This window comes from Mustelus asterias, chromosome 21 (genome assembly GCF_964213995.1).
Source record: "Mustelus asterias chromosome 21, sMusAst1.hap1.1, whole genome shotgun sequence".
Taxonomy (NCBI): domain Eukaryota; kingdom Metazoa; phylum Chordata; class Chondrichthyes; order Carcharhiniformes; family Triakidae; genus Mustelus; species Mustelus asterias.
The window spans coordinates 13,095,872-13,112,577 of record NC_135821.1 but is presented as its reverse complement, the minus strand read 5'-3'; the positions used below and the strand labels follow the sequence as shown (position 1 = coordinate 13,112,577).

Sequence of the window (16,706 nt, the reverse complement as noted above, 5' to 3'; positions counted from 1 at the left end):
ATAGCACAATTATTCCCACTGGAATATGCGTAGAATCATAGAATCGCCATAGTGCAGATGGAGGCCATTCGGCCCATTGAGTCTGCGCTGACAACAATCCAACCCAGGCCCTATCCTCATAACCCCACGTATTTACCCTGCTAATCCCCCTGACACTAAGGGGCAATTTAGCATGGCCAATCCACCTAACCTGTGCTTCTTTGGACAATAAGGGACAATTTAGCATGGCCAATCCCCCTAAACCTGCACATCTTTGGAGTGTGGGAGGAAACCGGAGCACCCGGAGGAAACCCACGCAGACACGGGGAGAACGTGCAAACTCCACACAGTCACCCAAGCCGGGAATCGAACCCGGGTCCCTGGTGCTGTGAGGCAGCAGTGCGAACCACTGTGCTACTGTGTTTCTCCATATTGCTTCAACCTCATCGTCCGAGAGACTATGACTGCTAATTAAACACGTACATTACAGTCAAAGCTTCTTAATCAAAAGCTGTTTAATCAGTAAGGGAATCGAGGGTTATGGGGATAAGGCAGGAAAATGGAGTTGAGGATTATCACATCAGAGCGGCCATGATCTCACTGAATGGTGGGGCAAACCTGATGGGCCGAATGGCCTTCTTCTGCTGCTACCTCTTATGATCTACTTTGGCCTGTATGGCTAAACACCACAGTAGGTGGTGTACTCAGCCAAGGGGCAAAAGTGGCACCAAGTCTATTGGTAATTAAACTTTCGTTTGCTTATGATAGACATTGGGGTGGGAATTTCTGGCCTAGCTCACCCCGAAACCGGAAAATCCCACCTGGGATCAACAGACCTTTGAATGCTCCGCCCCTCGCCCGCTCCGATTCCCCTGGTGGACGGGACGGTAAAATTCACCCCTGGATATCTCAATGAATGCAGGGGAGATGCTTCAATCCATTTCCGAGACGATCTATTGATTATTTTCATTGTGATAGCCCCCACGGGATCCATGGGGAAATCACTGATTGATCTCCCTGTGGGGCTTGTTGAGTGTGAGTTCCCCTGGTAACAGGCAGTGGCCTGCCCAGCTGGAACCCATTTCTGCCTTTTACAAGGCAGGCCTCGGACTGGGCCTGCTGAACTGTAGTCCCGGACAGGGACTAGTGTGTGTGTACACCACGCTAGCGGTTTTACTTTGCATTCTGTAATAAACCATGTTCCTTTCCAGCCGGGCTTCCTGAGTCAATACACCCATGGAATATTGTCTTTTGAATATCCACACAATACAACATCTTGGAAGTTGAAGTTCCAGCATTCAGACAGCAGAAACAGTAATGGTGAGAATGGTCTGTGTGAATCAAACCGACACGCGGACAATGCCACCTCTGTGCCAACACCCACGGCCACTAATGCCTCCATGCTACTTAAGGGAAAACCCCATGAAATTCCATGATGTGGAGATGCCGGCGTTGGACTGGGGTGGGCACAGTAAGAAGTCTCACAGTAACTTGTTTGCAGTATGACTGCTAATTGAACACGTACATTACAGTCAAAGCTTCTTAATCAAAAGCTGTTTAATCAGTAAGTCTACTAATAAATAAACTTTAACTTGAAATCAAAGTCTGTCTTTGCAGGAAGGGAATTGGATCTATCTCACCTCACCTGATGAAGGAGCAGTGCTCCGAAAGCTCGTGATACCAAATTAACCTGTTGGACTTTAACCTGGTGTTGTGAGACTTCTTACTGGGCCCATGAAATGCGAGATTGAGACTTCTCAAGTTTGGAAAGGGACCTGTAGTTGCTCCCGACTTCTGTCTCTCACTCTCAAGACGAACAAATCTCTCAGCAGTAGCATTGCGCACGGATAAGTGTTCCCAGTGTTCATCAATTGTTTATCTTCATTGTTACTCATTGACCAACTAACGGATGGAACCTTTCATCTCTCAAATCCATTCCGAGTTCAGAATACTCAAATCAGAACATCCTTCATCCTCATCAGCTCCAGCGAATAATTCCCATTCTAATTCCCTTCCCGCACCCAGTGCTGCACTAAGATAGACTTCCATTTAAAGTTAAACTTTATATATCAGTGTCACAAGTGGGCTTGCATTAACACCGCAATGAAGTTACTGTGAAAATCCCCTAGTCGCCACACTTCCGCGCCTGTTCGGGTACACTGAGGGAGAATTTAGCACCCTAACCAGCACGGCTTTCGGACTGTGGGAGGAAACCAGAGCACCTGGAGGAAACCCACGCAGACACGGGGAGAACGTGCAGACTCCGCACAGTGACCCAAGGCCGGAATCGAACCTGGTTCCATGGCGCTGTGAGGCAGCAGAGCTAACTACTGTGCCACCGTGCCACTCCATTTGTTTCCATAGCTAGTTTTTCCCGGAACAGGTCATTAGTCTGTCGCCAGGGGGTTTATAGCTTCAGGGGCGCCACTCCGCGTCTGACCAGGAGTCTCTCCCACTTTTACCGCCAGCCATTGGCGTGTTTGGGTGGATTTTACAGGTTGACACTCAACCTGTTTGGCTACGTTATGAACGCACCTTCCTTGGCCATCAAGTCCTGGGATGGGACTCGAACCCAGAACTTCTGGTTCAGAGGCAGGGATGCTAACCCACTGTGCCACAAGAGCATGGTGGCACAGTGGTTAGCACTGCTGTCTCATAGCTCCAGGGACCTGGGTTCGATTCCCGCCTTGGGTCACTATCCGTGCAGAGTCTGCACATTCTCCCCGTGTCTGCGTGAGTTTCCTCCGGGTGCTCCAGTTTCCTCCCACAGTCCAAAAGACGTGCCGGTTAGGTACATTGGCCGTGCTAAATTCTCCCTCAGTGTACCCGAACAGGTGCCGGAGTGTGGCGACTGGGGGATTTTCACAGTAACCTCATTGCGGTGTTAATGCAAGCCTACTTGTGACACTAATAAATAAACTTTAAACCTCCCTCCAGTTAATAAACCCTCGTCTTTCTAATTCACTAGTTTAAGCAATGTAACCTATACAGAATCTTTACTGTGCAGAAGGAGGCCATTCAGCCCATCGAGTCTGCACTAGCTCTCTGAAAGAGCATTCCACCCAGTCCCACACCTCTGCCTTATCCCAGTTAACTTGCATATTTCATTCTCTGAGAGTTGTGCGACTCTGGAACTCTCTGCCTCAGAAGGCGGTGGAGACGGGGGTCACTGAATATTTTTAAAATAGAGGTCGATCGATTCTTGTTGGGATGGGTGTCACAGCATGGCAAGTCACCATAGAATCCCTACAGAGCAGAAGGAGGCCATTCTGCCCATCGAGTCTGCACCGACCACAATCCCACCCAGGCCCTATCCCCATAACCCCAGGCATTTACCCCAGGTAGTCCCCCTGATGCTAAGGGGTAATTTAGCATGGCCAATCCACCTAACCCGCAGACCTTTGGACTGTGGGAGGAAACCGGAGCACCCGAAGGAAACCCACGCAGACACGGGGAGAATGTGCAGACTCCACACAGACAGTGACCCAAGACGGGAATCGAACCTGGGTCCCTGGTGCTGTGAGGCAGCAGTGCTAACCACTGTGCCACCAATGTGGAACTCGAAACAGAAATGGATCAGTCAGGTTCTGGTTGAATGATAGAGCAGACTCGAGGGGCTGAATGGCCTACTCCTGCTCCTATTTTGTATTGTCTGTTCTTCAATGCTCCTTACTAAACTGGGAAAGCCAGAACCTTTGTATTTGATGTGAAGTGACAGCAAGGAGTCTGTTCCACTTCATTTCTCCTAAGTATTACATTGGCTACTGCCTAGTCTGCTGTGTAGTTTTGACCGTGTTGGTCTTGTGTTCTTCATTCTGGGCTGTTTTGCTGACTTATCGAAGTCTATAAATACATAAAGGGGAAACAGTCAAGTCCTGAGGATGAACTGAGTGTTTCAAGATCAAAGCAGCTGAATTTGCACACAGCAAGATCCCACGAGCATTATTGAGGCCTGAATGTTGACCAGTGCACTGGAAGAGGTCCTCTGTTCTGCTGACCTGTGACCTTCAGCCATGGCCTAGTGGTGACGCTGCTGCCTTGAGCCAGAAGGCTGAAGATCGGACACTAACTCTCTGACAGAGCATTTTATCCAGGCCCTCCCATCCGGCCCATACCCACAACCCCGTGAATTCAGCACAGCCAATCCACCCTAACCTGCTCACCTTTGGACACTAAGGGGCAATTTAGCATGGCCAATCCACCCTAACCTGCTCACCTTTGGACACTAAGGGGCAATTTAGCATGGCCAATCCACCTAACCTGCACATCTTTGGACACTAAGGGGCAATTTAGCATGGCCAACCCACCTAACTTGCACATCTTTGGACACTAAGGGGCAATTTAGCATGGCCAATCCACCTAACCTGCACATCTTTGGACACTAAGGGGCAATTTAGCATGGCCAATCCACCTAACCTGCACATCTTTGAACACAAAGAGGCAATTTAGCATGGCCAATCCACCTAACTTGCACATCTTTGGACACTAAGGGGCAATTTAGCATGGCCAATCCACCTAACCTGCACATCTTTGGACACTAAGGGGCAATTTAGCATGGCCAATCCCCCTAACCTGCACATCTTTGGACACTAAGGGGCAATTTAGCATGGCCAATCCCCCTAACCTGCACATCTTTGGACACTAAGGGGCAATTTAGCATGGCCAATCCACCTAACCTGCACATCTTTGAACACTAAGGGGCAATTTAGCATGGCCAATCCACCTAACTTGCACATCTTTGGACACTAAGGGGCAATTTAGCATGGCCAATCCACCTAACTTGCACATCTTTGGACACTAAGGGGCAATTTAGCATGGCCAAACCACCTAATCTACACATTTTGGGACACTAAGGGGTGATTTAGCATGGCCAATCCACCTAATCTATACATCTTGGGATCCAATCCATCTAACCTGCACACGGTGTGTGCATGGGTTTCCTCTGGCTGCTCCAGACAAACTGGGAGGAATCAGTCTTGTTGGTGATGGCGCAGAAGTTAGAATAGAAGCAGTGTAGATTGGGTGGCACTGTGGCTAGCACTGCTGCCTCATAACCCCGGGGACCCAGGTTCGATTCCCGGCTTGGGTCACCGTCTGCGCAGAGGCTGCATGTTCTCCCCGTGTCTGTCTGGGTTCCCTCCGGGTGCTCTGGTTTCCTCCCACAGTCAGAAAGATGTGCTGGTTAGGTGAATTGTCTGTGCTAAATTCTCCCTCAGTGCACCTGAATAGTGTGGCGACTCGGAGATTTGCACAGTAACTTCATTGCGGTGTTAATGTAAGCCGACTTGTGACTAATAAATAAACTTTAACTTAACTTATCTTTGGATTGTCGGAGGAAACTTTTAGCTGCCCACTTTTGAACAGAAAGCAGGGCTGAGAGCTCTGAGGGATGGCAAAAAGGGGTGCTTGAAGGGTTAATAAAAATAGAGGATGGGTCACATCTCACATCACCTCCTTCCTCTGTGATTGGGTGCCTCCTGGCCCGTCACTCATTGCAACCGCACCTCCCCTTAATTTCTGAAATTGACACAGAATAGTGTTGCAAAATAAAGTTGTGACAGGCTGGAGTTGGGGGACAGGTGGCAGCGTGAGTGAATGAGGATGCCAGGAAGTTCAGACACACTTGCTGAATTCAGAAGCTGCAGACTTTGAGTGGTTTAATTCTTAATGTTTGGCTGGGGAAGTAAAATTTCAGAGAGGGAGGGTGAAACAGCATTAAGAGTTAATTTCCTGGAATAATTACACTTCTGGGAAGAGAGGGGAGATTATTTTTTAATGGTAATTTTCAATTAAATTTCCCTTTTAAATTTACTGATTGGAAAATGTTAGTTTAATTGGATTTTTTCCCCAGTTGATATTGAATAGAAAGATGAATAAACTCTACTTGAGTTGGAGTTTTATTTCACTGTTACGACTTGGATTTTAAGAAAAAATAATTAATTGTCTTAAAGAATTAAAAGATGCGGCTCTGTTTAAAGAAGATCTTGTTGGCAATATCTGGAGCCACGGTTACTTTCTTGTTGGTCTCTTTCGTGGACCGACAGAGGCGAGAGGAAAGCAGCGGGCTCAGGATGGGAAGTGGCCGCTTTTCGCACGCCCCGGGCGGCGTGGATTCGGGAGAGGAGCCGCTGGCTGGCTGGGGGCTGGCTGCGCGGCTGCGAGCTTACCTGGGCGCCCACAGCTCAGCACCAGGGCAGGGCAGGAGGGGCACTCCTTCTGCTACTGCTGCCCATCCCCAGCTGCCTGGCACTCACCTGGGGAAGAAAGTGGAACTGAGAGATGTCTTTATTGCTGTCAAAACCACCCACAAGTTCCACAAATCCAGACTGGAGTTACTCTTGGAAACCTGGATCTCCAGAGCTTGGCGGCAGGTGGGTGTATTCTCTTCACTGTGGTTTGAATTGAATGATTGTTGTCACATTTGGGTGGCACAGTGGTTAGCACTGCGGCCTCACAGCGCCAGGGACCCGGGTTCGATTCCCGCTTGGGTGACTGTCTCCGTGGAGTTTGCACATTCTTCCCATGTCTGCGTGGGTTTCCTCCAGTTTCCTCCCAGAGTCCAAAAGACATGCTGGTTAGATGGATTGGCCATGCTAAATTGTCCCTTATAGTCGGTCTAGCTAGGGTAAGTGCATGGGTTTATGGCAGTGGTTCCCAAAGGGTGCGGCGCGCCACACTGGTGCGGTGAGAGAGGATGGCAAGTGTGGCGGGAAGATTCAAGGACAATCAAAGAAACATTTAAACATGGTTTAAACAAGCATTGTTTTATACTTTCTGGATGTCCCATGATATTATAAAGTAGTTGTGTTCTATGTTATGAATCAAGCACTGCTAGGAGTTGTTTTTTTTTGTTTTTGAACGTATTTCTTATCAATAAAAAATTTGGTGTGGCGCGAGCAAATTTTTATTCCGAAAGTGCGGCCCAGTGAAAAAAGTTTGGGAATCACTGGTTTATGGGAATAGGGCCTGCATGGGAATGTGGTCGGTGCAGATCCAATGGGCCGAATGGCCTCCTCCTGCACTGTAGGATTCTTTGTATTGGGATGCAGTGAAAAGTACAGACAAAGCATGCTGTTCATGGAGTACATAGGGGAGAAGGAAAGGAGAGGGTGCAGAATGAGGTGTTACAGTCACAGCTAGGGTGTAGAGAAAGATCAACTTAATATAAGGTAGGTCCATCCAAAAGTCTGATGGCAGCAGGGAAGAAGCTGTTCTTTTTTTTATACATTCGTGGGACATGGGGATCGCTGGCTGGGCCAGCATTTATTGCCCATCCCTAGTCACCCGAGGGCAGATGAGAGTCAACCACATTGCTGTGGCTCTGGAGCCACATGTAGGCCAGATCGGGTAAGGATGGCAGATTTCCTTCCCTGAAGGACATTAGTGAACCAGATGGGTTTTTCCGACAATGGTTTCGTGGTCATCAGTAAATTCCTAATTCCAGATTTTTTTTTGTGTGGAATTCTAATTCCGCTATCTGCCGTGGGCGGGATTCGAACCTGGGTCCCCAGAACATTAGCTGAGTTTCTAGATTAACAGTCTAGCGATAGTACCACGAGGCCATCGCCTCTTGAGTCGGTTGTAACGTGACCTCAGACTTTTGTATCTTTTTCCCGACGGAAGAAGGTGGGGCATATCTGCCATGGTTGAATGGCGGAGCGGACTCAATGGGCCGAATGGCCTAAATCTGCTCCTATATCTTATGATAGAAAAAAACTTGATGCATGAGGACTGCTTGAGGGCTCCGGGTATGAGTAAGCTTAAACAATTTGTCTCTCCAGCCGGGATAGCGGGTGTGGGTGGTGAATTTATTGCATCGCGAGAGATTTTTACTGTACAATGTTTCTGGCTGCTTTTTCACATCCTGTTTTGCAAATCATAATCAGTACTAATGTTCTCCCCTCACTCCAAAAAGGCAAGGGAGCACCCCCCCCCCCACCCCCCCCCCCCACCCCCCCCACCCCCAAAGGCTTTTGTCATATGCGGGTGACTGTCTGTGTGGAGTCTGCATGTTCTCCCCATGTCTGCTTGGGTTTCCTCCGGGTGCTCTGGTTTCCTCCCACACTCCAAAGATGTGTAGGTTAGGTGGATTGGCCATGCTAAATTGTTCCTTAGTGTCCAAAGATGTGTAGGTTAGGTGGATTGGCTATGCTAAATTGTTCCTTAGTGTCCCAAGATGTGTAGGTTAGGTGGATTGGCCATGCTAAATTGTTCCTTAGTGTCCAAAGATGTGTAGGTTAGGTGGATTGGCCATGCTAAATTGTTCCTTAGTGTCCAAAGATGTGTAGGTTAGGTGGATTGGCCATGCTAAATTGTTCCTTAGTGTCCAAAGATGTGTAGGTTAGGTGGATTGGCCATGCTAAATTGCCCCATAGTGTCCAAAGATGTGTAGGTTAGGTGGATTGGCCATGCTAAATGAGTAGAATTACAGGGATAGGTCAGGAGGGAGGTGAGGGCATCAGTGGGGTCCTCTTTCATGGAATCAGAGCAGACTCGATGGGCCGATTGGCCTCTTTCTGCACTCTCTGGATTCTATGGATTATTGGAGGGAATGGAAGAAGCCATTCAGCCCCTCGAACCTGCTCTGCCAGTTGGTAAGATCATGGCTGACCTGACTGTGGCCTTGACTGCACTTCCCTGCCTGTTCTTCCCATGAGCCCTGACTCCCAAATCTGTGAGACTCGGATCTGAACCTCATCCTGAACGCCTCCATAATGGGGCAACCTTTGATTTCTGATACTCGAGGGAATTCCGGCTTCCCCGAGGTTTGGTCAGGTCCTGGGTGGCAGGGGGAAGGACACAGCAGGCGTGATGATGATTTGCCATGACAGTGAGTGGAGGGTGGGCGGGTCAACCAGCTGCTACCCAAGGGCAAAGGTCAGAGGGCAGGCTATATGCCTATCCCCTTTGGAACACCCAATGTCTCCGAGCAGTGGGAGGCGCCTCAGGGAGCCAATTTGTCAAAATATTACAGAATAAATATTATTAGAGAAGGTAACTTAAAATCTATCATGGGATGTGGACCCACAGTGGTTAGCACTGCTGCCTCACAGTGCCAGGGACCCGGGTTCGATTCCCTGTCTGTGTGGAGTTTGCACATTCTCCCCGTGCCTGCCTGGGTTTCCTCCGGGTGTTCCGGTTTCCACCCACAGTCCAAAGATATGCGGGTTAGGTGGATTGGCCATGCTAAATTGTCCCTTAGAGTCAGGTGTACTAGCTAGGGTAAATGCATGGGGTTATGGGGATAGGACCTGGGTGGGATTGTGGTCAGTGCAGACTCGATGGGCCGAATGGCCTCCTTCTGCACTGTAGGGATTCTGTGGGCGTCGCTGGCTCGGCCAGCATTTATTGCCCATCCCTAATTGCCCTTTAAGAAGGTGGTGGGTGAGCTGCCTTCTTGAACTGCTTGCAGTCTGTGTGGTGTAGGTACACCCATGATGCTGTTAGAATCATAGAAACCCTACAGTGCAGAAGGAGGCCATTCGGCCCATCGAGTCTGCACCGACCACAATCCCACCCAGGCCCTACCCCCACATATTCACCCGCCAATCCCTCTAACTACACATCTCAGGGACAATTTTTAACCTGGCCAATCAACCTAACCCGCACATCTTTGGACTGTGGGAGGAAACCGGAGCACCCGGAGGAAACCCACACAGACACGAGGAGAATGTGCAAACTCCACACAGACAGTGACCCGAGCCGGGAATCGAACCCGGGACCCTGGAGCTGTGAAGCAGCAGTGTTAACCACTGTGCTACCGTGCCGTTAGGGCGAGAGTTGCAAGATTTTGACCCAATGACAGTGAAGGAACGGTGAAATATTTCCAGGTCAGAATGGTGAGTGGCTTGGAGGGGAACTTACAGGTGGTGGTGTTGCCCTTGTCCTTCTAGTTGGTAGAGGTCAGGGGTTTGATGGGCACTGTTGAGGTTGGTAAGCTGCTGCAATATATCTTGTTGATGGCACGCATGGTTGCCACTGTGTGCCAGTGATGTAAGGAGTGAATGTTTAAGGTGGTGGATGGGTGCCAATCAAGGGGGGCTGCTTTGTCCTGGATGGTGTTGAGCTTCTTGTGTTGTTGGAGCTGCACCCATCCAGGCAAGTGGGGAGTATTCCATCACACTCCTGACTTGTGCCTTGTAGATGGTGGATAGATTTTGGGGAGTCAAGAGTTGAGTTAGTCGCCGAAGAATTTCTCATCTCTGACCCGCTCTTGTAGTCATTTATCTGGCTGGGTCTGATTCAGGTTTTGGTCAATGGTAACCCCCAGGATGTAACTTTTTTCACGCATACAGTGCAGAAGGAGGCCATTCGGCCCATCGAGTCTGCACCAACCACAATCCCACCCAGGCCCCATTCCCGTAACCCTACATATTTACCCTGCTAATCCCCCTGACACTAGGGTCAATTTAGCATGGCCAATCCACCTAACCCGCAGACCTTTGGACTGTGGGAGGAAACCGGAGCACTCGAAGGAAACCCACGCAGACACGGGGAGAATGTGCAAACTCCACACAGACAGTGACCCGAGCCGGGAATCGAACCCGGGACCCTGGAGCTGTGAAGCAGCAGTGCTAACCACTGTGCTACCGTGCCGTTAGGGAGAGAGTTGCAAGATTTTGACCCAATGACAGTGAAGGAACGGCGAAATATTTCCAGGTCAGAATGGTGAGTGGCTTGGAGGGGAACTTACAGGTGGTGGTGTTGCCCTTGTCCTTCTAGTTGGTAGAGGTCAGGGGTTTGATGGGCACTGTTGAGGTTGGTAAGCTGCTGCAATATATCTTGTTGATGGCATGCATGGTTGCCACTGTGTGCCAGTGATGTAAGGAGTGAATGTTTAAGGTGGTGGATGGGTGCCAATCAAGGGGGGCTGCTTTGTCCTGGATGGTGTTGAGCTTCTTGTGTTGTTAGAGCTGCACCCATCCAGGCAAGTGGGGAGTATTCCATCACACTCCTGACTTGTGCCTTGTAGATGGTGGATAGATTTTGGGGAGTCAAGAGTTGAGTTAGTCGCCGAAGAATTTCTCATCTCTGACCCGCTCTTGTAGTCATTTATCTGGCTGGGTCTGATTCAGGTTTTGGTCAATGGTAACCCCCAGGATGTAACTTTTTTCACGCATACAGTGCAGAAGGAGGCCATTCGGCCCATCGAGTCTGCACCAACCACAATCCCACCCAGGCCCCATTCCCGTAACCCTACATATTTACCCTGCTAATCCCCCTGACACTAGGGTCAATTTAGCATGGCCAATCCACTCTAACCTGCAGATCTTTGGATTGTGGGGGGAACCTGAAGCACCTGGAGGAAACCCACGCAGACATGGGGAGAACATGCCAACTCCATGCAGACAGTTACCTGAGGCCAGAATTGAACCCGGGACCCTGACGCTGTGAGGCAGCAGTGCCAACCACTGTGCCACCCTCGTGGGGGATTCAGCGATGGTAATGCCATTGAATGTCAACAGGTGATGGTTGGATCCTTTCTTGTTAGAGATGGTCATTGCCTGGCACTTGTGTGGCATAAGTCGTAGGAGCAGAATTAGGCCACTCAGCCCATCGAATCTGCTCCGCCATTCAATCAGGGCTGATATTTTTCTCATCCCCACTTTCCTGCCTTTTCCCCATAACCCCTGATCCCCTTATTAATCAAGAACCTATCTATCTCTGTCTTAAAGACACTCAATGACCCGGCCTCCACAGCCTTCTGCGGCAAAGAGTTCCACAGATTCACCACTCTCTGACTGAAGAAATTTCTCCTCATCTCTGTTTTAAAGGATCGTCCCTTTAGCCTGAGGTTGTGCCCTCTGGTTCTAGCTTTTCCTACTCATAGAAGCATCCTCTCTACATCCACTCTATCCAGGCCTCGCAGTATCCTGTAAGTTTCAGTAAGATCCCCCCTCATCCTTCTAAACTCCAACGGATACAGACCCAGAGTCCTCAGACGTTCCTCATACGACAAGCTCTTCATTCCAGGGATCGTTCTTGTGAACCTCCTCTGGACCCTTTCCAAGGCCAGCGCATCCTACCTTAGATATGCGGCCCAAAACTGTTCACAATACTCCAAATGGGGTCTGACCAGAGCCTTATACAGCCTCAGAAGTACATCCCTGCTCTTGTATTCTAGCCCTCTCGACATGAATGCATGAATGTAACTTGCCACTCATCAGTCCAATGGACAGTGATATTCTTAAAACAGCAAAGGGTCTTGTCACTGGAACACATTGAGTGTCTTTGCCTAGAAGATAGGCTAATGTGTGACAATAGAAGTGTGACAGGAAGCAAGTATGTACATACTTCCTATGAATAACACAAGAGTTTTTTCGATATAGTTCTCTATAGTTTTACTATATTTAGTAAACCTTAACTCAATTCTAATTCAAAAGGTGTATGGGTAATAAAATGAATCAACGTAGCCAGCTAAATAACTGGAAGCATTTTAGAAACAGAGAAACTAGAAGCAGGAGTAGGCCATTTGGCCCATCGAACTTATCATGGCTGATAAGTTTCTCAACCTCATTAGAGTCCCTACAGTACAGAAAGAGGCCATTCAGCCCATCGAGTCTGTACCGACCACAATCCCACCCAATCCCTATTCCTGTAACCCCACGCATTTATCTTGCTAATCCCCCTGACACTAAGGGTCAATTTAGCACGGCCAATCAACCTAACCCGCACATCTTTGGACTGTGGGAGGAAACCGGAGCACCCGGAGGAGACCCATGCAGACACAGGGAGAATGTGCAAACTCCACACAGACAGTGACCCGAGGCCGGAATTGAACCTGGAACCCTGCGCTGTGAGGCAGCAATGCTAATCACTGTGCCACCCTGACATTCTCCTGCTTTCTCACCAATCAAGAACCTATCTATCTCTGTCTTAAATACACTCAGTGACCTGGCCTCCATCGCCCTCTGGCAATGAGCTCCACAGATTCACCACCCTCTGGCTGAAGAAATTCCTCTTCATCTCGGTTCTAAAGGACCGTCCCTTTACTCTGAGGCTGTGCCCTCGGATCCGAGTCTCTCCGACTAATGGAAACATCTTCCCCACGTCCACTCTATCCAGGCCTTTCTGTACTCTACGTTTTGATGAGATCCCCCCTCATCTTTCTAAACTCCATCGAGTACAGACCCAGAATCCTCAAACGCTCCTCATACGTCAAGCCACGAGTCCGCTGAAGGGATAACAGAAAAATCAATTTAAAGCGTAATTATTCCTAAAATATATTGAGGTATTCAGAATGTTGACCTTTTTGCTTCTGTGACCTGTTGTCAGGGGTGACGGTACAATCTGATCTATCTCGGCACTAACTCGCGGGTTTTGTTCGGATTGCATGACGCAGGAGAAGGCCATTCGGCCCATCATGCTTGGGCCGTGTCATGACTTCAATCAGGCCATTGAGGTTGGCCTATTGGAGAATGGACGTCAAAAAGAGTTCCATTATTAAGGAGTCAATTGATGGGCCAATCAGGGAGTCTTTTCCTTGTACTTAACCGGGAGTGTCCGTTCCTCTGGCACTCCCGAAGGTAGACCGCTGACTGAGAGCACTGTATTGGAATTGTAAATAAAGGGACTTCTGCCTCCGAAGACTTATTACGGGCCAGCTCTTGGGGCTACCCAATGAATTTCACGCCCCCTTTTGCTCTTTCCCCACAGTTGCTTGCTTTTTCGCCTCGAATATTGATCTAACTCTGTTTTAAGAGCTACGCTTGACACTACTGCTTCCACCACTGCTTCAGGAAGTGCATTCTAGACCAAAATAACTCGCCTTGTTCAAAAATGTTTCCTGATGTTGCCTCTTTTTTTTAAACCAAGACTGATGAGTTATCGCCCTTCTGCTGTTGGCAAGAGTTTCTTTTTATTTGTAACTGATGTGGGTTTGCAAACTTTAAACCTCTTGTCTCTTCTTCCCTCATGGGATGTGAGCATCGCTGGCTGGGCCAGCATTTGTTGCCCATCCCTGAACTGAATGTCTCGCTCGGCCATTTCTGTTAAGAGTCAACCACATTGCTGTGGCCTGGAGTCACATGTAGATCAGACTGGGTCAGGACGGCAGATTAATGATTCATTAATGGGGGAGGTGATGGCCTAGTGGTATTATTGTCAGTCTATTAAGTTTATTTATTGTCACAAGTAGGCTTACATTAACACTGCAATGAAGTTACTGTGAAAATCCCCTAGTCGCCACACTCCGGCGCCTGTTCGGGTACACTGAGGGAGAATTTAGCACGGCCAATGCACCCTAACCAGCACGTCTTTCAGACCATGGGAGGAAACCGGAGCACCCGGAGGAAACCCACGCAGACACTGGGAGGAGGTGCAGACTCTGCACAGACTGTGGGCCAAGCCGGGAATTGAATCCAAGTCCCTGGTGCTGTGAGGCACAATAATACCACTAGGCCATCACCTCCCCCATGCTCCCACTGTGCTGCCCCGATGGAAGAAGGTGGAAGAGAGTATGCCTGGGGTACAAAGAACAAAGAACAAAGAACAGTACAGCACAGGAAACAGGCCCTTCGGCCCTCCAAGCCTGTGCCGCTCCTTGGTCCAACTAGACCAATCGTTTGTATCCCTCCATTCCCAGGCTGCTCATGTGACTATCCAGGTAAGTCTTAAACGATATCAGCGTGCCTGCCTCCACCACCCTACTTGGCAACGCATTCCAGGCCCCCACCACCCTCTGTGTAAAAAACATCCCTCTAATATCTGAGTTATACTTCGCCCCTCTCACCTTGAGCCCATGACCCCTCGTGAACGTCACTTCTGATCTGGGAAAAAGCTTCCCACCGTTCACCCTATCTATCCCCTTCATAATCTTGTACACCTCTATTAGATCTCCCCTCATTCTCCGTCTTTCCAGGGAGAACAACCCCAGTTTACCCAATCTCTCCTCATAGCTAAGACCCTCCATACCAGGCAACATCCTGGTAAACCTTCTCTGCACTCTCTCCAACGCCTCCACGTCCTTCTGGTAGTGCGGCGACCAGAACTGGACGCAGTACTCCAAATGTGGCCTAACCAGCGTTCTATACAGCTGCATCATCAGACTCCAGCTTTTATACTCTAAAAGTATAAAGGTGTGTGGGATCCTTGATTATGCTGGCTGCTTCTCCGAGGCAATGGGAAGTGTAGATGGTGTCATTGGATGTGAGGCTGGTTTGTGTGATGGACCACAGTGCTAACCACTGTGCCACCATGCCGTCCAGAAACTCAGCTCATGTTCTGGGGGCCCGGGTTTGAATCCCACCATGGCAGATGGTGGAATTTGAATTCAATCATAAAAAATCTGGAATTAAGAATCTACTGATGACCATGAAACGATTGTCGAAAAATCCCATCTGCTTCACTAATGTCCCTTTTAAGGAAGGAAATCTGCCATCCTTACCTGGTCTGGCCTACACGTGACTCCAGAGCCATGTGGTTGACTCTCAACTGCCCTCTCAGGGCAACTAGGGATGGGCAATAAATGCTGGCCCAGCCAGCGATGCCCATGCCCCATGAATGAAAAAAAAATAGAACCAGATGGGTGCCTAACACAACCGATGGTAGTTTCGTGGTCACCATAACTGAGCCGAGCTTTTCAATTCCAAACTCGGCTAATTGAACTTAATAAAGTGAACACCATGGTTGGATTGACCCCCTCAAAGGGATTTGCCTTGGCATCTGAGTAGCTTGTCCAGTGACAACCATGGGCAATTATTTTTGAATTCAAATTTCACCATTTGCCGTGGTGGGATTCGAACCAGGTTCCCCAGAACATTAGCTGAGTTTCTGGACAGCACGGTGGCACAGTGGATAGCACAGTGCCAGGGACCCGGGTTCAATTTCCGGCTTGGATCACTGTCTGTGCGGAGTCTGCACGTTCTCCCCGTGTCTGCGTGGGTTTCCTCCGGGCGTTGGGGAGAGTTACAGAACAAAGAGATCTCGGGGTACATGTTCATGGCTCCTTGAAAGTGGAGTCACAGGTGGACAGAGTTGTGAAGAAGGCATTCGGCATGCTTGGTTTCATCGGTCAGAACATTGAATCCAGGAGTTGGGACGTCTTGTTGAAGTTGTACAAGACATTGGTAAGGCCACACTTGGAATACTGTGTGCAATTCTGGTCACCCCATTATAGAAAGGATATTATTAAACTAGAAAGAGTGCAGAAAAGATTTACTAGAATGCTACCGGGACTTAATGGATTGAGCTATAAGGAGAGGCTGGATAGACTGGGACTTTTTTCTCTGGAGCGTAGGAGGCTGAGAGGTGACGTTATAGAGGTCTATAAAATAATGAGGGGCATAGACAAGGTAGATAGCCAATATCTTTTCCCAAAGGTAGGGGAGTCTAAAGTGAGAGGGCATAGGTTTAAGGTGAGAGGGGAGAGATACAAAAGTGTCCAGAGGGGCTATTTTTTCACACACAGGGTGGTGAGTGTCTGGAACAAGCTGCCAGAGGTAGTAGTAGAGGTGGGTACAATTTTATCTTTTAAAAAGCATTTAGATAGTTACATGCGTATGATGGGTATAGAGGGATATGGGCCAAATGCGGGCAATTGGGATTAGCTTAGGAGTTTTTTAAAAAAAAATAAGGGCGGCATGGACAAGTTGGGTCGAAGGGCCTGTTTCCATGCTGTAAACCTCTTTGACTCTATGCTCCGGTTTCCTCCCACAGTCCAAAAGACGTGCTGGTTAGGTGCATTGGCCATGCTAAATTCTCCCTCAGTGTACCCGAACAGGTGCCGG

General features: G+C 48.9%; 1 protein-coding gene across 3 annotated transcripts in view; it reads left to right on the top strand.

The window, feature by feature from the left end:
- The first annotated feature begins 5,517 nt into the window (after positions 1-5,517).
- The window catches only part of LOC144509082 (beta-1,3-N-acetylglucosaminyltransferase lunatic fringe-like), a 54,889-nt gene continuing 43,700 nt past the window's right edge, over positions 5,518-16,706 (top strand). For 2 of the 3 annotated variants that reach the window (XM_078237416.1, XM_078237415.1), the window contains exon 1: positions 5,534-6,350. In XM_078237416.1, coding sequence (XP_078093542.1) covers positions 5,940-6,350 — 411 coding nt within the window. In that variant the 5' untranslated portion in view covers positions 5,534-5,939. Of the gene's footprint in view, positions 6,351-16,706 lie in introns of all 3 variants that reach the window. The other variant, XR_013500393.1, reaches the window with a different exon arrangement.